We start from the raw sequence: 23200 nt of genomic DNA, 5'->3' as shown, positions 1-23200 counted from the left end.
ATTTCTTCAATGTTTACTTGTTTAGTATAAGTACCGAAAAAGAATATACTAAACATTTAATATATTAAGAATTAGTTTACAAGCTGTTTCCAACTATACCTAAAGGCTAAAGGTTTGATGAAAAAGGTTTTCTTAAGTAATCGTCCTATCAACTTATAGGAGAAATTTCAAATGATTTATTAGCATTCGATTACAAATCACAAATCTACACTATACACATCAATTAATAAATATTTTGATTCAAATCATGTCACACAACGTGAAGGATCTTTAACTTAGAAGGATCTAGAACAATAACAATATGAACAAAACAATTCACAAAAGAAAAAGAAGCTCGCAAGATACACACGATAGAATAGAAAGACAAAATTAAAAAGAAAAAGGTTAACCTAGAAGGCGAAGAATATCAGTAGAATAGAGCTCAAGACCGTGGAACCAAAACGCAATGCGATCGAGAGAGAAGGTCGACAAGTAGCCGACGATCCACCACCGCCACCATGGCCACTACTAGGGACACGACGGTGAGTACGACGACCACCACCACCAACACGAACTTTCCTCATGAAAAATCGAAGAGGGTCGTCACGATGATCTACTGGATTGGAGTCACCGTGTTGTGCAAGCCTTCGTCCCCAAGTGGTCAGTACTTGGGGTATGCTTTCTTGATTTTCATCCGTTGAATTTGCCAAAGGCTGAGAGAGTAACAATAGGAATATAACCAATGAACAAGAAAAAGACAGTGAAGTCCTCATTTGTGTATATATATATATATATATATATATATATATATATGTATTTGATCCAAAGTAACTGACGAAAGAAATCAGATAGATGGGATGAATTATGTGTGCAACAAATTAGTATTTATATCGCTAGACTTAGGAAATAAAACTATTAATCGCTTCAAATGAGTGACTTCTTCTTTGAATCGTGTCTCTAATGTAGTGTATTTAACTATAATTATAATTATTACCAAAGAAAAGTACACCCCACTTTTTTTCTTTTTTTGCCAGCAGCAAAGAAAGTTTCCGAGCGTCAAAATATAATAAAATAATGGGATTCTAAGGCTTTGATCATAAGACAAATGTTAGTATTTGTCGTTCTCTTATTTGAAATAGAATTGTGAATGGTTTGCCTTGTGGTTTTAGTATTCCGTGTTAGTTCTAATTGTAACTGAATTTGATTGAATTCATGTAGTGGTTGTTAGTATTAGTAGTGGTAGACTAGAAACAAAAAGTAGTCGCATGTAGTTTGTGTGCCAATGATTAAAATTGTCTGAGGCCATTATCATTGTGACAATTATTTAGAGTAGCAATACATTTTAAATAAGAGATGTTTATACAAATTCATACAAATGTACTCACACGACATACATTTTAACAAATGTCCGCTCTCGTTAGCTTTGGTTTTACATACATTAAAACATATAAATTTGATAAAAGATTATAATTTATCTTTTTTTTTTTTTCTTATGTTGGCAGTTTCTACTGTCTTTCTCCTCCGTAATCACGATTCTCGAAGATAATTAGTTATTATTCATTTAAAAAAACAAAAAAAAAAAACAACTGTGGAACCACAAGAGTTACAAACTCAATCTTTGCCGGAAAAGAATACAAAAACTCATTCGCAAACACAAAGTCAAACAAACACGCAAACTCAAGCCATTGGACGTTAAAAAAAAAAAAAAACAAGTCGCAAGCTTATTATCTTGGTGAAATTGATTAGAATGCGGCGAGCACTAAAACAAAGGAAGTTACAACAGTAGATACATAGGTAAATGGGTTAGAGAGAAGAGTTCGAGTGGCTGCTGATTTGTCCTTCTTCTTCTTCTTGCTTTTGCTTTTCCTCACAAAAACTCGAAGGTGATCATGGTGTTGACCGTGAGACTCATCCGCGTTCTCTCCATGTTCAACTAGTTTCCGACCCAAAGGAACGATCTTGCTTCCATAAGTATCGCATGAAATAATGAGAGATTGAGAGAGTAACAATAAAGAGATGATCAAGAACCAACCAAGAAGAGAAGGAGTCCTCATCTTCTTTTTCAATTAAAATGAGTTGAAGAAAATAATATTTATCTTGTTTTTGAACTTATGCGAGTGTGTGTAATTTATAGAATCATGGGGAAAGAGGGTTTCACTCTCTACTTCGTGCACACAACCAAAAAGAACTAGATCCTCCAACGACTAGGCATTCTGATGAGAGAGGGTTTCACTCTCTACTTCGTGCACACAACAGCTCATTAATGATTTCTTTTTTTGGGGTCTCTTACTGTCAGAAGAGACATTTCGTCACGATCCATGGTCGATTAAAACACAAATCTTACTAACTCAAATTTTCTTCGATTGACTTCGTGTAAATAAAATAAAAAACTTGATATGTAAATTTAAACTTTTTTCATTCCAAATATAACCGAGTACAATTTAACTTAACATATTCCCTTCTTTTTCCTCATCTTGAACTATTCCAAATCAAAAATGAACTAAGGCACCAAAAATATAAAACACAAATCAAGAAAAACAGCACAGAGTAACAAGATTGAATCTAATCTCGATTACAAGTATGATATACTTAACATTTAAATGATTTCATGAAAGATCTCACCTGTCTTTTTTTCCGGGGAGCGTAGGTCTTAAACTGATCTATTGAGATGAAAGAAACTACACCAAACTACGGCAAGCCTCAACCTCAGCTGCTTGCGTAGCCAGCAGAGACTCACTAACACTCCTTATCACAGCTTCCAAGACTGCTTTCTTGAACCAGTCGTCTTCCATTTTGATTAGAATCTCTTTCACCAACTCAAAATCCGATGCTTTGGCCATAACCAAACTACCAAGGATCTCCCCAAAGTTGTTTGGAGCTTTTGGCAGATCGATCCCAATGTCATCAAGCATAGACCCGTAAAGCAGACAACCGTTCCCTATGTCTTTAGGAGTTAGAACGTTCTTAGAGACGAGATGTTCCAAGAGTTTAGCCACTGGTTCAACGCAGGGCGGGTTCTTGTCCAAGCCGAGGGAGATAGCTTCCTTGACGAGCTCAGGATGGTAAGACGGGCTTTTCAGTTCCTCTACACATTGTAGTGCCTCAGCCAATAGACGGACATTGAAATATTCTTCCAAAAGCGACTTGGTCTTTCTACTGAGCTCTCCTGTGTTCAAGCTAGTAGCTGTAGGAGGAACCACCTCCTGTGGCTGTGGTTGTGTCTGTGGCTGTGGAGGTGGTTTCTCCACAGTTGGCCTGGTCGGGGAAGGAACAGGTTTAGGCGATTGAGCACCATTACCTTGCAAAAGGGCACTTGGTCTACCGTTCATAAGACCTCCACTGCCCTGAGGTAGCAGCCTTGAATTAAACGACAATGACTTGTCAATGATAACCGGAGACTTAACACGCCCAGCGGGATGTGGATTCTGCCTATTGCCTCTGGGCATGGAACGGGACCGTGCCATCTCCCAACCATCATCATCTGTTACAGGCATCCCTGGCATCTTCCTAGCGCCTGGCATGCCGGGCATCATTCCTCCAGTACCCGAACGTCCAAGGAAGTTTCCAGAACCAAAATTTTCACCTCCACTGGCATCAGCACCACCACGATTGCTATTATTTCTCATATTCGCCATGGCACCGGGGCGCAACCCAAGATTCTTTTCTGCCTCGGAATGAATCTCAGTGATCTTCTTGGCTTTCATCTGCCATTTTACACAGCAAGAACAAAACGTAAGCACAGATAGGTAACTCTGTAAGTAATCACACATAAAAAACAGGTACAATAATTTCTTACCTCCTCACGCCTTGGTACCCATTTGTTAGCTCGCATATCAATAACATTACGGACCATAAATTTCATGCGTGGCGCAAGCATCGGATGCGTTGCTAATTCCTTCAAACGCAAGAAGTACATGTCGTTTATACCCCGTGATCTTGGACTCTCATCTAGTTGTTTCCCGATGGTGATGAAAAACTGACAGAGAGCCTCTACATCTTCCTCCCCTGGGCAAGCTTTATTGTCCTGTCCTAAAAGCTCCTGTAACATACAAATTTACCATGAGCTCTACAGAAGAAGTATTACATGCAATAAATTAAAGGTACCAAAGCAAAGTGCGAGTCACAATACTTGAACGATGTGATGAACTATCTTCTCGGGCACCATCTTCTGCTTCAAAAGTTCACCAATCAAACGAATATTTCCTAATGTTCGTAGCTTCGCCATTCTTTCCTTGTCCCTTCGTTCCATTTCTTGCTCTGGATCAGTCATCCGTCTGACTTCTTCCTTCAGCATGTGAGCGCCTTCAAATGCTTCTTGGCAATTATTCAAAAGCACTCTTTTGAATGTTATTTCTTTCCCATCAGCTTCCTCCGATGGAAACGAAGGGAGCTTTCCGTTGATATCACAACACAAAAGAGCATACATTTGACAAAATGTGGGCTCGAGTACAGCCTTCTCAAATATCAGCTGTATCACTCCCTGAGTTTAGAGATAAGAACAAATCAGGCCATGAAAAGAGAGTTACAAACAAGCCAATGCACACGGAACTTGGAATACCTTTAGAATTTCTGCAGAAGTGATTCCAGAGTCAATTAATTGACCTTTGAGGAGATCGTACTTCTCAGGAGTCAGCTTGTTCAGAATACTAGAGAGAAAGTAGAATTAGATGAATCAGTCACCTATATAAAGCAAATAAACACAAACAAAAAGACAAACATTCATTATAGTCATGAAGAATGCAATACCCTTTCACGGTCTTGAGGACTTGGTCCTTTTCGGATAGCGTTCCTCTTCTAGCTGACCATGGGACTTCTGCTTTCACCAGGGCAGGAGGAGGGCCAGACTGTTTCAGTAAGTTATCATGTTAGTTACAAGCCGTAGCAACACAAAATAAAACTAATGTATTGTCTCAATAAAGTGTCTGAATACTCAACACTTACTCCTTGAATTGATCCAGTATGCGCATATCTAGGTTCGCGTTGGTCATCCCTTGACCTTTCTTTACTTGGGGAAGCAACTGGTGCACGAGTGTGCCAATCGCGGTTGTCAGGCTCTGTGAAACGATTCTGGAGAGGATTTGCAGGCTGAAAACAACAAACAAGAAGAGGGGTTATAAAATCTGATGCTAGTAACATTATAAATTAGTCAAGTGTCCTTGGTTTATCGACAAATGTAGACAATAAAATGAGAAACATAGGGAACAGGGGGAAGAGGAAACCACTCACCTTACTTTCTGAATGGCCCCAGCTCTGCTCTTCGCCAAAAAGATCAGATGAAATCTCCTGACTAAGCTTCAGGATTTCATCAGATACTTGGATTGCCTGCACAACAAAAATGGTAAATGACTAAGTTCAAGGGTATATAATCATAAAGGACCTACATCAAGTATCATCTTGGACCTCAAGGATGCTAACGAGAGCCACATAATTATTACCTCTCTGAGTAAAACATAGAAACCAAAGAAGCAACTTGACTAATCTATGCATGACAAGTAAGTAATTACCTCTCTAAGCTGAAGCAGCTGTTCTCGGGTGAACCTCAAAAGCTCACGACCTTCAAACCGTGAGTCTCCTCTCTGTAAAACATATACAAGTCATTAAACTTCAACCTCATAATTCAAAGCGACAGATGAAAAACAAGATTAGATTTTGAACAAGTGAGCTGAAATCAATAGTACATCAGTTATATATGTAGGTCCTTTATGAGCATCAAAAACTAAAAGAATGCCCACCTAAAAAGCCTACAACAAGTATTGATTTATGTCCACATTTACAGCAAGGTCACATTGTTTAAGCGCCCCACCAAGAATTAGGACACATTGCATGATGTTCAACATACAAAAAAAAAACATTTAACTCTTTAACCAATAAGAATCAGCTATAAAAGATCCAAACTTTATCCATAAACCAATTCAATACCACAAGAACGAATCCAACCCTCAAAATTTACAGCTCATCTAACTCATAAGAACGTGATAACATTATCAACACACAACAACGAAAAACAGAGGATTTATCAACCTTAACGGCAAAAGAAGGAGCGTCTCCGCCATTGGTAAGATCAGAGGAAGAAGATAAGGAAGAGCGTGGGGCAAAGAGTCTACTTCCTCCACGACCACCTCCAGGCCTCAAGCTTAACACAGAGTCACCTTGCTGCATCACTCGAATCTTTCGTTCACGGTCAAAAGGAAAGGACAGAAACAGAGTCGGTTCTGCAAAAAGAAACCACTAAATCACTGTCCCAGCAATCAACTCGAAGTGTTACAGATTGAATCAGCACACAACTTAATCTAGATGGTAAAGTTGCTACAAATACGCAAACAGTTAAGTATTATCAATCGAGACAGAGCTTTTGGAACAAGGAAGAAACAATGATGACGTCTATAGCAATGCGAAAGAAGTATTGAATCTGAAAAAGGCTTTTGCTTACCTGAGAGAGAGTTTGAGAGGAAGAGAGAAGAAAAAGAGAGAAAGAGAGAGAGCGCGGCGCTGAGCGTTGAAGCTGTTTTATTGTTCTTTTTAGCATACCACACCCCCAACCATTTTTTAGGGTTTGGGCCAAAAAAAAAACACATGATTAAATTAAACATTAAACCTTGTTATTTAAAAATACTGATACTAATGTATAAAATTATCACTTTCACTTGAATAAAATTCTGAACAAACCATAAAATATGACCAAAATTATGTTTTTTTGCAGTGTTCAAGAAAGTGGTAGACGTTAACTAGGCGGTGATGCAACGCCTAGCGCCTAGAACGCCTAATCGGAATTTAGACGGTTTTAGGCGGTTTAGGCGTTTACATTATAAACTATTATATATCTGATATTATATACAAAATATATATAAAAATAATAAAAATATTAAATCAAAAACAGAAAAATAAATAAAAACATTATTTTAATTCATTTTAAATAATATATTAAACATTTATAATTATGTTTATAGAAGTAAACTTTAAATATTTTAAATTTGTACAATTAAAATTTTTAAAATACACTAAAATGATGATACTACAATTTTAGGCGGTCAAAGCGGTCGTCTAGGCGGTGCTATAGCGCCTAGCGCCTAGACGGGACGGAGGCGGATGCCTAGAACGCTTTTTCGAACCGTGGTTTTTTGTTACTACTATTAGTGGTACTGTACTATTAAAAGTATAAACATCAATCACATTCTCAAAATAAAACAAGATAAAATTAATTTTTATGCTTACGCGAAACAAAATATGTCACTTTCTAATCAATAAGCTGATTCACAATTTCTCTGTTTCCAATTATTAATAAATGCAAAATCCTTTTACAAAATTACAGATTTTTTCAGTTTGGTGTGTATATTTTGGATAAGATGATATTTTTTGTTTCCTTTTGAATCTGATCTGTCAAATTGGTAGAGAGAGAGCCATGGCTGTGATCACAAACACCGTCGGATTCAACGCCATTCTTGCCGGAGCCACGAAAACGGTGTCTCATCGTACATCCTCTGTTAAATCTAAGCTTTTTGGTCTCAGACTCTATCTAGCCGAACTGTCAGTTGTAACTCTCTCCCCTTATCATCGTCGTTGCCCTGTCATCACCTGCCGTTACGGTGGTGGCGGCGGAGGTGCTCGGTTTCCAGGAGATAGGAGAGGTAGGCAAAAAGAATCAGAGGATGATGATGCGCTTGATATCTCAGCTATTAGGTAAATTTGGAAACTTTCACTGGATTAATGAAATTTTGATTTGATTCTGATGTATAGTATTGATAAATGTTTGAACTTGAGTAGGTCAGCCACTGTTAGGCTTATTGATGATCAGCAGAACATGGTAATTGAAGTGTCTCTTAGAGTTATACAACTTTTGATTTCAGCTAAAAACAGAACCCAATAATATAGTTCTGTTTCTTTGTTTTGTAGATTGGTTTAGTTTCCAAAGATGAAGCGGTTCGAAGAGCTGAAGAAGCTGAGCTTGATCTGGTTTGTGTTTCTTTTGGAAATTTTCAAAAAGCTTGTTTTTTTATCTATCTTAGCATCATTTGGTATGCCGGGATTGGTTTTCAGGTGATTCTTTCACCGGATGCAGATCCTCCGGTTGTCAAAATGATGGATTACAGGTATACTATTATTATCTAAAGAATGATTAGTTTGTATCATATGGATTGTGTATAGAGGAGAATGATGCTTTTCCTTTTTGTTTCATTATCAGTAAATACAGATACGAACAGCAAAAGAGGAAAAAGGAACAGCAGAAGAAAAGTATATATGATCATCCTTCTCTGCTTATTTAACTGGAAGATAATGTTAATACTATAAGCTCACTTACTTGTGTCGTATTTACATGGCTGAATGGATTGTGTAACCTGAAGCTTTGTTCTTATATGTCAGCTACTCGCATGGACTTGAAGGAGCTTAAAATGGGGTAAATATGAGCCTCTCTTTTGTTTGTGTCGTTGCGATTGACTTTGTATAGAACTGCTTCTTCTCAATAGGTTTCTGATATTTGTTTCTACGGTAGTTATAACATCGATCAGCATGACTATTCTGTACGCATGAGAGCAGCTCGGAAGTTCTTACAAGATGGTGACAAGGTTTTTCTTATTTACTTTTTTCTCTGTTACTACCGGAATATTTTAGGGCGGGTACTGTCCATTCTGATTACATTATACTGCTGTGACTCTTGTAATGAACTCAGGTTAAAGTGATTGTGAACATGAAAGGCCGGGAAAACGAGTTTAGAAATATTGCTATTGAGCTCCTTAGACGTTTTCAGACTGAAATAGGAGAGGTCTGTATTGTCCTCTACTCTTTTTTCTTATAGAAGTTTGATATTGAATTGGCATGTGAATTGCCCCACCTTAATGGATCATGTCTGTCAACATTTTGCAGCTTGGAACTGAGGAGAGCAAAAACTTCCGGGACAGAAATTTGTTTATCGTCTTGGTGCCAAACAAGGAACTTATTCGAAAAGTGCAAGAACCGCCCTCAAAAAAGAAGAAAAAGCCAGCAGATGATGAAGCTAGAGCAGCAGGTATAACTGCAACGCAGGATGTATGATACGCAATTTGTCTGATATCAAATTAATCACCGGATAAAGATTGGAGTGCTAGGCATAATTGTCTGAAGATATGATATCTGGTAAATATTCAGCGAGTTTGATAAATTTATGTATAGTTCTTCTTTCTACTATGCTGCTTACACTTCCTATGTATCTGTAACCATAGAAATAGATTATTTGAATGTAAGATCTTCCTCAGCACTTTTTGTATACCTTAAGTTTTCAACATTTAAACATAGTCATAGATTGTAACAAGGAATCATATCTAGTGGAGTCAGAAAAGAATTATCAATTATGAGTGATATAATGTTACAGGATGAGTACAGTTTGACTTGTGTTGAGGCCAAAAACAGGTCACTACCAATAATGTCCGCATAAACATTCGAATAGACACCATTAGTGATGGAAGCGGTTGGCATCTCTACAACAATCACTCTCTGTGTGATCTTTGAGATGAGTTTGGTTGCGGTGTGACAGTCTAAACACACCCGAAGATTCTTTATGATCCGGATTTCAGTTCCTGGCTCAGTGGCTACATATATAATGAAATTAAATATATAAACATGCTCTTATGTAAGAAAAAAAAAAAAAAAGGTACATATATAATGAAATCTCTAAACAAAAACATATATAGTACTCTCACTTGGAAGTTGGAAGGCACGCATGAAGATCCTTAGATTATCTCTCCTCACCGGTTTGGCGTTCAGAGCTTTTGTTAACCGGCCGTCAAACACTAACAATGCCGTTATCTTGAGTGGCCCATGAAGAAGATCTATTAGGTCTATTATATCAAGTGAAATAGTGTAAACTACACGACCATCGTCATTGGAAAACTATATAATTACAAACAACTTGATGACACAAAAGCTAAAAAAACATACTTGCATCCAAAGCAAGTCTATCTGGGAGAGAGAAGCCTCTGTATTGGGACTTTAGTTAGCTTCCGGGAAATATAAAAACAAAACAATCCCTGGATAGTGTTATCGGCGACGGCGTTCCAAGCAGATCAGTGACGAGTTCTAGCTGGTGCACAACGTTTTTGCCAGGTAACAAAGGTTTTCCAGTTAGCATCTCGGCAAATATGCAGCCAACGCTCCACATGTCAATCGCCGGAGTGTACTGCACAAACATACCAAATCCATAAGCTCACATTATGCATCCCTTATATATTAATAGAAAAACACATTTTTTTAAAAACTGATGTGTCGTCACCAGAAAGCTCGAGACACATTTAGTTATTTAGCCTCATCTAGATTTACTATTTACAACTATATATCATTATATTTTTGAAAAAAAAATGTATCATTCTAAAAAAATTTATCACATAACTTTATTAATATTAATTAAGTTTAAGCTTTGAATATATTTTATATATTAGAAAAAATGATTTATTGAAATGCATCGGATCTCACAAATTCAAGTGAGAGGATGAAAAGACAGTTTGCGGCTCAAAATATTTAAATGCGTTGCGGAATGGCTTAGCGGACGGGTTTAACCGGATTAACAATTTTATTTAAATTATCCGGTTCATGTAATTTTAGTTTTTTGTGATTTTTATCTGATTTGATAGTTCAATATTTTGGTAAAAAATCTAACGCTCACTAATTCGGTTTACATTATATTCATATCCGCCAACATGTCAATCTAAATTTATGGTGAAACGATTACTATTTTAAACTTTCATAAACTTGATGAATTCAAAACAATACAAATTTAAATGTTATATTTAATAAATATATTTACAAAAACAAGAACTCAAACAAAAATTTCACTCCGTGCAACAGCACAGATTATTACCTAGTAAGGTTTTATATGCAAACGGAACAAGAAATCAGGATTTCAGAATTTACGTTAGAGTAAAATTAGTATTATTTTTTTATATACATATATATGAATTATCTTTTTATATTGATTAAATTGTTTACATTTTTAATTTCTTATAATTTAAAAATTTGTTAAAACAAACCCATGACAAAATCTCTAATTATTAAAATTGACATTTGTCGCGATCACATGAATTACTAACTTTGAAAACCAAGTTTATATAATAACTTAATATTGTATACTTTATCAAATCATTCACCGATTGAAAAACTCAAGAAAATTACATTAATTTTCTTATTTTGATTATCTTAATTTTCTGATATTATGTTAATCACTAATTTTAACGCATTAAACTTTATATACTTTAATCACTTTTCTGTATAAATTTATTCTTACTATATGATTGTAATAAATCATAATTGCAATTAATTTGCAAATATTTTCCTTAGTAATTGCATATATTTTTCTATTGAAATTAGTAATTTAATAGATAACTATCCTATTATAATTAGTAATATAGTAGATTACTTTTGGTTTTATATATTTTTAAAAATATTAACTGTAATCTTTTTATTTTTATGATTTTTTAATTTTTGCTATAATTATTAAATAAATTTTCTTTTCACACATGTCAAAATATTATCGATATACTTGGACACATGTCGCACGATTATATGAATTACTAACTTTGAAAACTAAACTTTAAATAATAAGATATAAAATAAAGACGAAAAATAATAAAGAGGTCTAAAACAACAATTATATGTCTAAAAGATCTTAAATTTTGTATTTTTTTCTTAAAAATTATATTCATAGAGAAGAATTTTCTAATTTTTTTTTACAAATTCAGAAAACATAAATATTAACCAATATTAATATAACAGAAAAAAACTAAACAAGAATCAGTCTTTATATATGTTATAAACAAAATCAAAATCTAGCAAGTTAAGCATCATCTTTTACATCATCTTTTACACCACTATAAACATGAAAAATAAATTATAATATACAAATACAAGAAGACTTCCTAGCAAAACATTTTAGAAAGCAAAAATAGTTAGGATTCTTAGAGCTTTAAATAAAAATAAGGAAAGAAATTTTTTTTGTTGATATAAAAATTTGGTTTTGAACTCAAGTGGAAACATAAATGAAAATATTTTTGAACCATTAGGCCAAAATTTTATATATTATGTGGGGACCTGAGGCTGATGTTTTTTTATTACACTATAGGCACGGCCCTGCAAACAGGATTACAAGACAGCTGTGAGGCTAGCCAGGCGGCACTGCTAGCTTACTTAGCAGGAGCACACGTTTTCCAAGAAAAGCTGGGTGAAACAGGAGCCCTGGATATCATTACCTTACTGGACGGCACAAGACGTGTGACCATTCGATACGCTCATCACTCTACGAAGATGAAAGACCCAGAAACCAAGAAGACAGTTACAGTGGTAAAAGTGACGGATGTGGTATTGACAACTGACAAGTGACAAAGAGATGGCAGATGCTCTCTCAACCTGGTGGTCGGCGATGAGACCCACGACCTAGTGAAGGTGGCTGCCTGAAGACTGAAGAGAGAGAGCCAGTAACTCCACTATTTATTATTATTATTACTAGGACTTAGGCTTTCCGCGATGTCGCGGAGAAAATATTTGAAAACAAGTTAAATTAAATTCTAAATTTAGAATTATATATTATAAAATCATTTGAAAATATATGTTAAATAACAAAATTAAAATTTATCTTAAAAGAAGAAAAAAATAAGTAGGGGTAAAACTTCATAAATATTAAACAAATATAACTGTGAGTTTAAAAAACACAACCATCAAAATAAAAACTTATAATAAAAAATAATATGGTAAAAAGACTCAATTCTAGTTAAAAATTATTAAATGAAAAGTCATAATGATTCGAGGCAACTCTACTTGTATTGAGACAAATTATTAAATAATTTGTATGTATTATAACATAAGATATTGTATAAAAAATTATTGTAATGAGTAACAAGCATCATAACAGTTATTAATATTTATATTACTCATAAACAAATATTGTGATGTAATATTTATATTACTCATAAACAAATATTGTGATGTAGTGATCCTAAATGAGATTATCAAACAAACGATTATAATAAGTAAATGCATTCTGATAAAATAATTTTAAAAATAAAATAAATTTCATCTCGAGTGGAAATTTATCAACCAATAATTATAATAAAAATACATAACTTCTAAAAATAAAAGATGAAATAGTTAAATCTCAAAAAACACATATTTTACAAAAAAATACGATAAATAAATGCAAATGTAAGTTACATAACTAAAGTTGATTAAATTTTTATATTACTATAATCATTTCTAAAATCTGTAGTTAGATTATATAATAATATTGGATATTGAATATTAAAATTCATATTATTTAGATTCAGCATGAAACGAAAAATGTTGTGTCAGCGAACAATGATTCATTGATTTGTTAGTTATCTAAGAATAGAAAAATAAGAGAGAGTTCAAAAGACATAAACATTTATATAAACATAACTATTGGAACGAAAAGTTGTAAATAAGATATGGTGAAAAGACAAAACTTTACAATAAACGGAAGCAACCGTATGATTTTTTTATGATAAAAGACACAACTCTACAATGAACAGATGCAACCATATGATTTTTTTTAATAATTATTTAACGACAATATACAACGAAAAATTACAACTCGTATTTATTCAGATTGTTATTGTTATTATTAGATTATGATTAACCTTAATTGTTATTATATGGGCTTACGTCTGGCCCATATTTCATAATGAATCGGCCTTTTTGATTACCTTTTTCTTTTGGTTTGTTTCTCGGTTTCAGGAGGCAGCTATCTTTGAGTTATTGTAATCCAATTTGAACAAAATGCTGTAATGATCCTCTATGGTTGCTCTGCTTTTGTAATTTTTTCTTCAGCGTGATGTTATTCTATGTTTAGTTATGTTTTAATGTGTAATAATGTTTTAACAATATATAGTTAATGTTTAATAATAATGTCGGTAACTAAATGTGCTCATAATTGAGAAGACCGGTTTAATCAACCCTCGGTTCAATCCATCCCTAATTTGACTATAACAAAACCATTAAAAGTAAAAAAAGTAAAAAAGTGATTATTATTATTATTATTAGGTTAACTTCAATATTGATTGAACCAAGAAAATTCCAAAATTAAACCAAGAACCATTCTCCTACCAATAATAACATTATGTTGCTTAAGTAAAAGGTGCACATGCCAAACAATTCAAATATTTTCCACACCGAACACATACCTAATTTGACTATAATAAACCCATTAGACAAAATATTTTACTATTTACATTTTTTCTTAAGTAAAAATAATGTAGTAAAATTATCAGAACTATTAAAAAAAAAAAAAGAACATTGATGAATGTGGTTGGTTGGTGTGGGTAAAAAGTAAATAAATGTGATGTAATTGAAGGGTGTGTGTGAGATAGAAAAATACTTGGTGCATACTCCATAGTGACGAATCTTTGTGTACAAATTTGATCACAAGATTTTTTTTTTTTGGTTTCCTTAATTAGTCACAAGAAGTGGAGAAACGTGGAAACAAAAAGTAAAGAGAGAAAGAGACATCTAAATCTAATAATTGAAAACCCTTTTTTTTTTTCTTTCTTGTGGCAAAGCACTTTGGTCTCTTAGATCTTGACCAACCCTCGGAAAACCCTTTAGAGAAAGATACAGAGCAAGCAAAGCTATGTCGTCTCTGCTTCTCAGCCTTTCTTCCAGGCCATCTCTCCGCAAACTTTCTCTGGTATATCTCTTCTCTCTCTCTAGTTTCAGTTTTCTTAATTCTCCCTTCTTCTGATGTCATGCTCTTCCCTCAGAGATGTCACACTCTTCGGATGTTCTCCTCCTCCACCACCACCAACCCGTACTTGATGTATCGTATGACGCACTATGGAAGTTCTTTTGATGATATTGATGTATCAAGCGATATCCACTATTTTGACCCGGTCAAGGAAGATGAAGTTATTGTCCGAGGCAAGGCATTTCCCATGGAGTTGCGTGCAACGAGTCTGGTTGGAATGTCCCATGGATGGGGAGTTTACAATGTTGAGAGTGATGAACATAAAGCCCTTTATGTTAGCGACTACTGCAATCCTTGTGGCTCCAAGTCAAATCCCAAAGTCATTCCTTTGCATCCCATGGGTCAACCTAATATCACCCAAAAGCGCATCATCACTAACGCCGCAATGACTTGTTCACCTGATCAAAGGAAAGATTTTGTAGTGGCTGCCAATTGTTTAGGACTTGAGATCAATTTCTTTAGGCCTTGTGGCAAACCCGAGTACTCTGGTTCGGGCGGCTTTAAAACCCAGTCCCACTATTTTGATCTATCAAAGGTTATGTATTCAAAGAGAGATGACAAGTTCTACACTCCAAGCGATGGAGGCCACTTCTTGATTTCCTGGGACTCTTGCTTCGAGGAGATTTTGACTATCCCCAAGATGCATGAGTTTCGGTTTTGCAACCTTCCTGAGTTGACCCAGTCTGAGTGGGAACTCTTGGACTCATGTTCCCCGCCTACTGCACACCTTGTGGAGTCTCCCTCAGGACAGCGGTTCCTAATCAAGTGGTACGCTCAGAACTACAAACCGGGAGAGAAAATGACATTCTTGTGTCGCGGAACAAAGCGTTTCATGGTGTTTAGAGAGGAGGAAGATATGAACATGTGTTACACAGAGGACATAGGAGATCTCTGCATATTCCTTGGCGTTAGTGAGCCCTTCTGTGTCAAGGCAATCTCATTCCCTGGCCTAAACCCTAACTCGATATACTTTGCAGGCGAAGGCTTTGGTGTTTACGATATCGCCACTAGAAAACCACGTTCCTTCCGTCCCAAGTCTCCCTCAGCCTTCTCCAAAACACCAGTCTTCCCTCTCTGGATCCCTCCAATGCCTCTCTAGCTAGTTACAATATATATATATGCTCTCTGAAACTTCACTAGTTGTGCCAAGATTGTAAGACTAATTAATGTCTCCCTGGTTACTATGCTCTCTGTTCTAGTTTTCATTGGAGTAGTGTAAGACTAATTGAATTTATCATTCGAAGTAGTGTAAGACTAGTTACAATGATCATGGTTTTGCATTGTGAGCTTCTGCCATATATAGCTTGGTGGAGTTGATAAGGAAGTTCATCATTCCTCTGCACTGATGAAATCCATCAACCTGATGAAATGCAAATATAGAATCTGCAGGCCCTTTTGTACATTCTGCTAAGAGTTGCATCAGATACCAGGAAAACGTGAGAAGATGTGCCTTTGGTTCCTCTCGAGTTAGACTAAGTGATATTTCAGGGTGGGTGTGATAATGTATGTATAAAGAGAGCTGGTATCCAAAGCGGACCTCCGTTTTGTCCATTCAGACATGACTCAAGATCCTCTGTTTTCGTGAAAAAAGTTAACAAGACAAGCAAACTGGAGATAAAAAAAGATGGTCATGTCTAATCTCAATAAGCTAATATTTAACTGCTGTTGCTCCCATAACAAACTTCTTGATCTTATGCCGGTATATCATATTCCACAATCTCTTTCTCCATTTCAAAACACAGTTTCTCTGCCTGAGCCTACAGAAACCAACCTCCTTTAGACAACGGTGAAAGCAGAGTTGACACTTTCTTCAGGCAAATACTAAGTTACTCTCGTACAATCTTGTCCTGTTTTCACCGTTTCTTTGCCTCTTATATATGCTCTCGTAGAATCATGAGTTAACTCACCGTTTTCACCAGTTTTCACCGTTTTTTCGTTAAGTTGAACCCTCCACCCGTTTTTGTACCGATGAGCATGTATCAGAGGATCGGTTGAAGGAAAACATTGGCTATTTGACGAGTGAACTATCTTAATCAACTCTTTTTTTTGTTTTGCTAAAATAAAAAGTCCTCTTACAAATTATGTACAGTGAGATAAGTCATGATTATGTGATGAGTGGAGAGTGATCAAGTAACGAATAACATTACAATTTTAGAGAGGAGAGGGAGGAATCCAGTGAGGAACCCAATCAGGAAGCATGTAAACCTTGCCATTAGGTGAATCAGTTAAATCAGAGAAAGCTGAAAAAGACTTGGGATTGAAGGAACGTGGGGTTCTAGTGGCGATATCGTAAACGCCATAGCCTTCACCATACCCTTCACCGAGGAAATAGATGGAATTAGGGTTTAGGCCAGGGAATGAGCTGGCCTTGACACAAAAAGGCTCGTTATTGCCGCCGAGGAATATGCAGAGATCACCAATGTCTTCTGTGTAACACATGTTCATATCTTCCTCCTCTCTAAACACCATGAACCGCTTCGTGCCCCCAAAATTGAATTTTACCGACCTATGCACAAAGCTTTTAACGTACTTGCCATGGCTTTGAACATACCTGCCAAGCCAAAGGCAAAAAAAGAGAAAGAAACACAACTTGTTCTTCATTATAATAATTATAACATGATGAAACCGTTAAAGCAAAAACAAACCACTAGAAGAAAATCACCTCCTACCATTTGACCAGGAAACGTTGTCCCGAGGGACACTCCACAAGTTGTTGTGTCCTGTGACAAGAACTCAAAAGTTGCAACTCTGAAAGTGAAAACTGAGGGAGGTTGTGAAAGCGCAATTCATGGTACTGAGGGTCGGTGGAGATTATTCCATCCCAAGACCACAAGTGATGGCCTCCAGAACATGGCATGTAGAACCTTTGATCTCTCCTTGAATACATCAACTTGCCTTGTTCCAAATAACCGAATGCAACGGTGGGAAGATAGCGGAGGTGCCCCTCATCGGCTTGACCGGGCGTATATATACCCACCAGAGGTCCCATGAACTTTACAGCCAAAACAAAGTCTTCTTCTTCAGGAGAAGAGGACATTGCCACGCCACTTACCAATTCAGTTTGACAAGAGTCTACATGCTGCCGAGGAGGCAGAGGGATCATCTTGGGGTTTGATTTGGAGCTCGAGGGATTGCTGTAGTCGCTGATTAGTATGGAATCCGGGGAGCTAATAAAAACTCCCCATCCATGGGAACTTCCCACCAGCCTCGACTTAGCTAACTCTTTGGTAAGTGGCTTATCACCGACGGTGAGATAGTATTCCTTAGCCGGGTCAAACATACGGAGCTTTGTCATTGCTCCGGCCTCTGGGTATTCACCACAATAGGTGACACAATACATCAAGTACGGGTTGGTTGTGGTGGAGGAGCAGAACCCCCGAAGAGTGTGGCATCTCTGGTGGGGAAGAGTATGACATCAGAAGAAGAGAGAATGAAAACAGTAACTAGAGAGAGAAGAGATATACCAGAGAAAGTTTGCGGAGAGATGGCCTAGAAGAAAGGCTGAGAAGCAGAGACGACATTAGCTTTGCTTGCTTGCTTGCTCTGTATCTTTCTCTAAAGGGTTTTTCGAGGGTTGGTCAAGATCTAAGAGACCAAAGTGCTTTGCCACAAGAAAGAAAAAAAAAAAGGGTTTTCAATTATTAGATTTAGATGTCTCTTTCTCTCTTTACTTTTTGTTTCCACGTTTCTCCACTTCTTGTGACTAATTAAGGAAACCAAAAAAAAAAAATCTTGTGATCAAATTTGTACACAAAGATTCGTCACTATGGAGTATGCACCAAGTATTTTTCTATCTCACACCCTTCAATTATCATCACATCTATTTACTTTTTACCCACACCAGCCAACCACATTCATCAATGTTTTTTTAAAAAAAAAATAGTTCTGATAATTTTACTATATTATTTTTACTTAAGAAAAATGTAAATAGTAAAATATTTTGTTTAATGGGTTTATTATAGTCAAATTAGGGATGTGTTCGGTGTGGAAAATATTTGAATTGTTTGGCATGTGCACCTTTTACTTAACCAACATAATGTTATTTATTGGTAGGAGAATGGTTCTTGGTTTGATTTTGGAATTTTCTTGGTTCAATCAATATTGAAATTAACCTAATAATAGAAATAATAATAATAATCACTTTTGTACTTTTTTTATCCTAATGGTTTCGTTATAGTCAAATTAATTAGGGATGGATTGAATCGAGAGTTGATTATACCGGTTTTGTTTCTCACCCCTTCAATTGTTATCACATTTAATTACCTGACATTATTAAACACTAACTGTAAAACATTATAACACACGAAAACATAGAATAAAAATGCGGAAGAAAGATTACAAAAGCAAAGCAATCATAGAGGGTTATTACAAGTTTACAACATTCTGTTAAGATTGATTGGCCTAATCACAACTAGAATGTTTTTATTCAAAGTTAGCTTCCTCCTGAAAAAAAAAAACAGACAAAGAAAGTAGTCAAAAGGGCCGATCCATTATGAAATATGGGCCAGAGTTAAGCCCATATAATAACAATTAAGGTTAATGCTAGTAAATAGTTTGAATTACTGAGATTACCGATCGCTTTCTTCACCGGATCTCTCTCTTCAGGCAGCCACCTTCGCTAAGTCGTGGGTCTCATTGCCGAGCACCAAAGAGAGAGAGCATCTGCCGTCTCTTTCCTCACTTGTCACTACCACATCAGTAAATTTCTCCACGGTAACGATCTGCTTGGTTTCTTTGTCTTTCACCATCTCCGTGGTCCGATAACTGTGTGGAATGGCCACACGTTTCGTGCCGTCCTGGAGGGTAACTGTATCCAAGTCGCCTGATTCACCTAGCTTTTCTTGAACAATGCGTGCTCCTGCTAAGTAAGCAGTGCCACCTGTTGTTTTGGCTAGCTTCACGGCTGTCTTGTAACCCTGTTTGAGCTGTTTTCTTAGTTCCCCAGCAATTTTACTAGCCATTTTTTCTTTTCTTTTGTTTGTTGTTTTCTGATATGCTAACAAAGAACACTGGTGCCCTCTTTATGTAGGAATCAACGTTGCAACTTAATTGCAAGGAGGAATCAATGTTTCGAAGAGTGAGACAAATGTGTCTCCAAAATAGGAGAATCTTGTTTGAATCTTGGAAACTCTGTTTTTTACATTTCAGGTAAGATGGTCCCAGAGGTAATAATTGTTTACAAAATTATGTTTTGATCGCCTCATTAAGATAAAATCAAAAAGTGATTGAGTAGTCACTACTACAGTAGTTTAAGGAAGTGAGATTAATACTTTTGCAACGGCCATGTAGTTCATGTCTTTTCTTTTATTTCACTTGTTTTATAGACATAATAACCCTAAGCGATCTTTTTCCATGTGCCACCCAAGGCAACGGCGTTAGTGTTTGACGGCCAGTTAAAAAAAGATCCGAACGTCGAACCGGTTTGAGATAATCTGGAGATAAGGATCTTCATGCATGCGTGCCTTCCAAGTGAGATTGCTATTTACTTTTTTGGTTTAGATTTATTTTTGAACATAAGCTAAGAGCATGTTTATATATTATCTAATCTAAATGTACTTTTGAACATAAGAGCATGTATACATCTGTTTCAGGCGCACAGTAGGATGTTCCTTAAAACAAAAGTGATTATTTTAAAAGTAATGACTCTGATATTCTTAAAACAAAAGACTAGGAAGGGTCATATAGATTGCAACAAGTAATCAAAACTTGTCGAGTCAATAAAAGAATTATCGATTATGAGTGATATGATGTTACAGGATGACTAGTGTCTAGGCAAAAAAAAACAAGTCACTACCAATAATCTCCGCATGAACAGACACCATCTTTGAAGTGATGGAAGCGGTTGGCATCTCTTACAACAATCACTCTCTCTGTAATCTTTGAGATGAGTTTGGTTGCGGTGTGACAGTCTAAACAGACCCGAAGATTCTTTATGATCCGGATTTCAGTTCCTGGCTCAGTGGCTATGAGTCCAAAGGCAATGGCTAGCCTCTCGCTGTGAACCTTCACCATGAGCTCCCTTTCTTCATCCTCCACATCGTGCAGAGCCAACTCAGTCTCGGGTTGATACCCAGCTTCCCTCATCTTCCCTTCGAGTTTCTCCAGTCTCTCATAAATTGCTTTTACTTCTGGATGTGACTGATCACCTGAGGTGAAGACATGAGGCGTCTCATCTATTTCTATTAAGGTATATCCAGGAGCTTTGGCTAGTTTCCTATTCTTGGCGGTTTGTCTAACCGTAGCAGCCTGTGGATAGTTCCTATCAGCTGAGTGAATATTCGACAGCAGAACATGGTATCCAACATTGTCTGGATCTAGCTCAAACAGCTTCTCAGAGACTGCTCGGGCGAGGTTTGTGTCTTTATGAATCCTACAAGCTCCTAGCAGTGTCTCCCACACAGATGGACCAGGCTCAATTGGCATTTCCTCTATAAACTTCAATGCTCTCTGTAAGTGTCCTGCTCGGCCAAGAATATCAACCAAACAAGCGTAATGCTTGACTGATGGTTCAAAACCATACCGGTGGATCATGAAATTGAATATCTCATCACCTTCTTTGACCAGGCCAGCATGACTACAAGCGTAAAGAACGCAGAGGAAAGTGACTGGTGTTGGTGGGATCCCCGAATCCAACATCTCAGAGAAGATACTCAGAGCTTCTAGTCCATCTCCATGAAGCCCATAACCAGTAATCATTGTGTTCCATGTAACTTCATTCTTCCTCGGCATCAAGTCAAACAACCGGCGTGCTTCCCCAATGCTTCCGCACTTTGCATACATACCAATCAAAGCTGTTGACACATATATGCTAGACTCAAAATCTGTGCTCTTAACTAAATCATGTACCCATTTTCCCAAACTCAACACTCCTAGCTGCGCACAAGCCGACAGAATACAAGTTATAGTGGTCGGGTTTGGACTGAACTCAGACTTCTGCATTTCTCTAAAGAGAGATATTGCGTCTTCTGTCAAACCGTTTTGGGTGTAACCCGATATCATTGCATTCCAAGATGGCAAGCTTTTGTCCAGAGCTTCATCAAAAAGCTTCCGAGCTGATTCTATCTCATTCAATTTACTGTAAACCGTAATTAACGCTGTTGAGACAGATGTATGAGACAGGAAATTTGATTTCAAGCTGTAACCATGAATGGCATATACAAGCATAAGATGACCAGAGACAGGGATCAAACTCATTAGCGTGCTTGAGTTCAGCCTTTTTCCTGATAACATCAGCTCTTTAAAAAGACTTAAGGAGAGCTTGGTCTCCTCATTGGATGTGTACCCATGAATCATTGCGTTGTAAGCTACTACATCTGGTCTATGAAACTCACGAAACAGAGTACTTGCCATTTTAATCTTTCCACACTTTGAGTATAGTGAGATGAAACCGGTAAGAACATAATCGTGGGAGTAGCAGCCAGTTTTTGTGGCAAGACTATGGATTTGCATCCCGAGTCTCAGCTCCTGCAACTCTGCAACAGCGGGGAGAATATCAAGCAGAGTTGTTGTGTCCAAACGTATACAACTCTCACTGATCAAATCCCTGAAGACCTGAATAGCTTCCTCATACATTTCATTCTTTCGGTACCCAGAGATCATCGTGTTCCACAAAACTGTATCTCTCTCAGGCATTCTGTCGAACACCTTCTTGGCATCTCCGACACGCCAAAACTTGAAGTACATCTTGACAATGTTCGACCCAAGAAGCAATTCTGAGTCAAACCCATCAACGACGGCTTGACCATGAATAACACAGCCAGCTCTCTCGTCACGAAACCCAGAAGCAGCGGAGATAGCGAAGGCGTAAGTTGAGCTGTTGGGCTTGAGATCAGTGGATTTCCTGAGGTGAGCGAACACAGAGAGCGAAGAGTGAGGCGACTCGTTAACGGAGAAGCCGCGCATGAGGACGTTGAAAAGGAAAACGTCAGGTCTTCTAACGGAGAGGAAAAGGTCGCGTGCGTAGTAAATGGCGCCGAGGTCGGAGAGTCGTTGGGTAAGCTTGGTGAGCAATGAGATATCGTTTCGGAAGCCATGGAGAATGATCTGAGCATGGGTTTGAGCAAGGTGAGATACAGAAGTTGATCTTTTGAAGAGATCGAGAAAGTTGTTTTTGCTTGCGACCGTTGTCTCGGCCGTGGCGGCTGATACGGTCCGTAGTAGCATTTGCCGTGTTTTGTCTTTTTTCAAAGAACACGACACAACATCAAATTTAAAACATTAGTATTATTTATAACTTAATATTTTTGGTCGTGTCCACTGTTAAAGTATAAGCAACTCAAGAACCAATTTTAACTTCAGTTTTATTTAGGTGAAGAGGAGATATGATTATGTTTTTGTTAGTGATTTCTATAAACTCTATATACTGTAATAAAAACCCACATCAGAGATTACATGTGAACAATTAAATTTCCTTTTCTTATATATCCTAAGACTTTCGAACTCGTGATCTTTCACTTTCACTTCCTTTTTTTTCTTCCTACGCTACTGTTTCATACCAAAAAAAGA

At 36.8% G+C, this 23200-nt stretch overlaps 7 protein-coding genes across 7 annotated transcripts; 2 read left to right on the top strand and 5 right to left on the bottom strand.

Moving 5' to 3' along the window:
• Window positions 344–752, bottom strand: LOC104730239. Its single transcript, XM_010449383.2, has one exon. The coding sequence runs from the start codon at window positions 750–752 to the stop codon at window positions 390–392; it is 363 nt and encodes a 120-aa protein (XP_010447685.1). The 3' UTR covers window positions 344–389.
• LOC104730238 lies at window positions 1581–2060 on the bottom strand. The gene has a single exon (XM_010449382.2). It carries the CDS (start codon window positions 2031–2033, stop codon window positions 1722–1724), a length of 312 nt encoding a protein of 103 aa, XP_010447684.1. The 5' UTR covers window positions 2034–2060; the 3' UTR covers window positions 1581–1721.
• Window positions 2371–6541, bottom strand: LOC104730237 (eukaryotic translation initiation factor-like). The gene is made up of 10 exons (XM_010449381.2): window positions 6410–6541; window positions 6001–6191; window positions 5484–5555; window positions 5206–5301; window positions 4921–5064; window positions 4726–4823; window positions 4538–4625; window positions 4109–4459; window positions 3776–4018; window positions 2371–3683 (listed from the first exon to the last, which is right to left on the bottom strand). Exons 2-10 carry the CDS (start codon window positions 6136–6138, stop codon window positions 2658–2660), a joined length of 2256 nt encoding a protein of 751 aa, XP_010447683.1. The 5' UTR covers window positions 6139–6191; window positions 6410–6541; the 3' UTR covers window positions 2371–2657.
• On the top strand, window positions 7248–9266 carry LOC104730236 (translation initiation factor IF-3-like). Its single transcript, XM_010449379.2, has 9 exons — window positions 7248–7656; window positions 7741–7780; window positions 7870–7929; window positions 8014–8066; window positions 8159–8208; window positions 8338–8371; window positions 8468–8540; window positions 8645–8737; window positions 8839–9266. The coding sequence occupies exons 1-9, from the start codon at window positions 7379–7381 to the stop codon at window positions 9004–9006; spliced, it is 849 nt and encodes a 282-aa protein (XP_010447681.1). The 5' UTR covers window positions 7248–7378; the 3' UTR covers window positions 9007–9266.
• LOC104730235 lies at window positions 14460–15962 on the top strand. Its single transcript, XM_010449378.2, has 2 exons — window positions 14460–14638; window positions 14712–15962. Exons 1-2 carry the CDS (start codon window positions 14582–14584, stop codon window positions 15792–15794), a joined length of 1140 nt encoding a protein of 379 aa, XP_010447680.1. The 5' UTR covers window positions 14460–14581; the 3' UTR covers window positions 15795–15962.
• Window positions 16723–18324, bottom strand: LOC104730234. Its single transcript, XM_010449377.1, has 3 exons — window positions 18160–18324; window positions 17365–18089; window positions 16723–17246 (listed from the first exon to the last, which is right to left on the bottom strand). Exons 1-3 carry the CDS (start codon window positions 18214–18216, stop codon window positions 16847–16849), a joined length of 1182 nt encoding a protein of 393 aa, XP_010447679.1. The 5' UTR covers window positions 18217–18324; the 3' UTR covers window positions 16723–16846.
• Window positions 20321–23194, bottom strand: LOC104730232 (pentatricopeptide repeat-containing protein At4g30700-like). Its single transcript, XM_010449376.2, has one exon. It carries the CDS (start codon window positions 22856–22858, stop codon window positions 20486–20488), a length of 2373 nt encoding a protein of 790 aa, XP_010447678.1. The 5' UTR covers window positions 22859–23194; the 3' UTR covers window positions 20321–20485.

Source organism: Camelina sativa, chromosome 12 (assembly GCF_000633955.1).
Source record: "Camelina sativa cultivar DH55 chromosome 12, Cs, whole genome shotgun sequence".
Lineage (NCBI taxonomy): Eukaryota > Viridiplantae > Streptophyta > Magnoliopsida > Brassicales > Brassicaceae > Camelina > Camelina sativa.
This window is presented reverse-complemented; position numbering and strand designations above follow the sequence as displayed.

What these genes read in the sequence shown, in the direction of transcription:
- LOC104730239 (XM_010449383.2), bottom strand. Translation starts at nt 752, where the DNA reads ATGAGGACTTCACTGTCTTTTTCTTGTTCATTGGTTATATTCCTATTG.
- LOC104730238 (XM_010449382.2), bottom strand. Translation starts at nt 2,033, where the DNA reads ATGAGGACTCCTTCTCTTCTTGGTTGGTTCTTGATCATCTCTTTATTG.
- LOC104730237 (XM_010449381.2), bottom strand. Translation starts at nt 6,138, where the DNA reads ATGCAGCAAGGTGACTCTGTGTTAAGCTTGAGGCCTGGAGGTGGTCGT. An exon ending in AGCTGCTTCAGCTTAGAGAG is followed by an intron (nt 5,302 to 5,483) that starts GTAATTACTTAC and finishes TTTGTTGTGCAG; the next exon opens with GCAATCCAAGTATCTGATGA. An exon ending in CTTCTGCAGAAATTCTAAAG is followed by an intron (nt 4,460 to 4,537) that starts GTATTCCAAGTT and finishes CTCTAAACTCAG; the next exon opens with GGAGTGATACAGCTGATATT.
- LOC104730236 (XM_010449379.2), top strand. Translation starts at nt 7,379, where the DNA reads ATGGCTGTGATCACAAACACCGTCGGATTCAACGCCATTCTTGCCGGA. An exon ending in CTTGATATCTCAGCTATTAG is followed by an intron (nt 7,657 to 7,740) that starts GTAAATTTGGAA and finishes GAACTTGAGTAG; the next exon opens with GTCAGCCACTGTTAGGCTTA. An exon ending in GTCAAAATGATGGATTACAG is followed by an intron (nt 8,067 to 8,158) that starts GTATACTATTAT and finishes TTTCATTATCAG; the next exon opens with TAAATACAGATACGAACAGC.
- LOC104730235 (XM_010449378.2), top strand. Translation starts at nt 14,582, where the DNA reads ATGTCGTCTCTGCTTCTCAGCCTTTCTTCCAGGCCATCTCTCCGCAAA. An exon ending in CTCTCCGCAAACTTTCTCTG is followed by an intron (nt 14,639 to 14,711) that starts GTATATCTCTTC and finishes CTCTTCCCTCAG; the next exon opens with AGATGTCACACTCTTCGGAT.
- LOC104730234 (XM_010449377.1), bottom strand. Translation starts at nt 18,216, where the DNA reads ATGTCGTCTCTGCTTCTCAGCCTTTCTTCTAGGCCATCTCTCCGCAAA. An exon ending in CTCTCCGCAAACTTTCTCTG is followed by an intron (nt 18,090 to 18,159) that starts GTATATCTCTTC and finishes CTTCCCCACCAG; the next exon opens with AGATGCCACACTCTTCGGGG. An exon ending in CAACGTTTCCTGGTCAAATG is followed by an intron (nt 17,247 to 17,364) that starts GTAGGAGGTGAT and finishes TTGGCTTGGCAG; the next exon opens with GTATGTTCAAAGCCATGGCA.
- LOC104730232 (XM_010449376.2), bottom strand. Translation starts at nt 22,858, where the DNA reads ATGCTACTACGGACCGTATCAGCCGCCACGGCCGAGACAACGGTCGCA.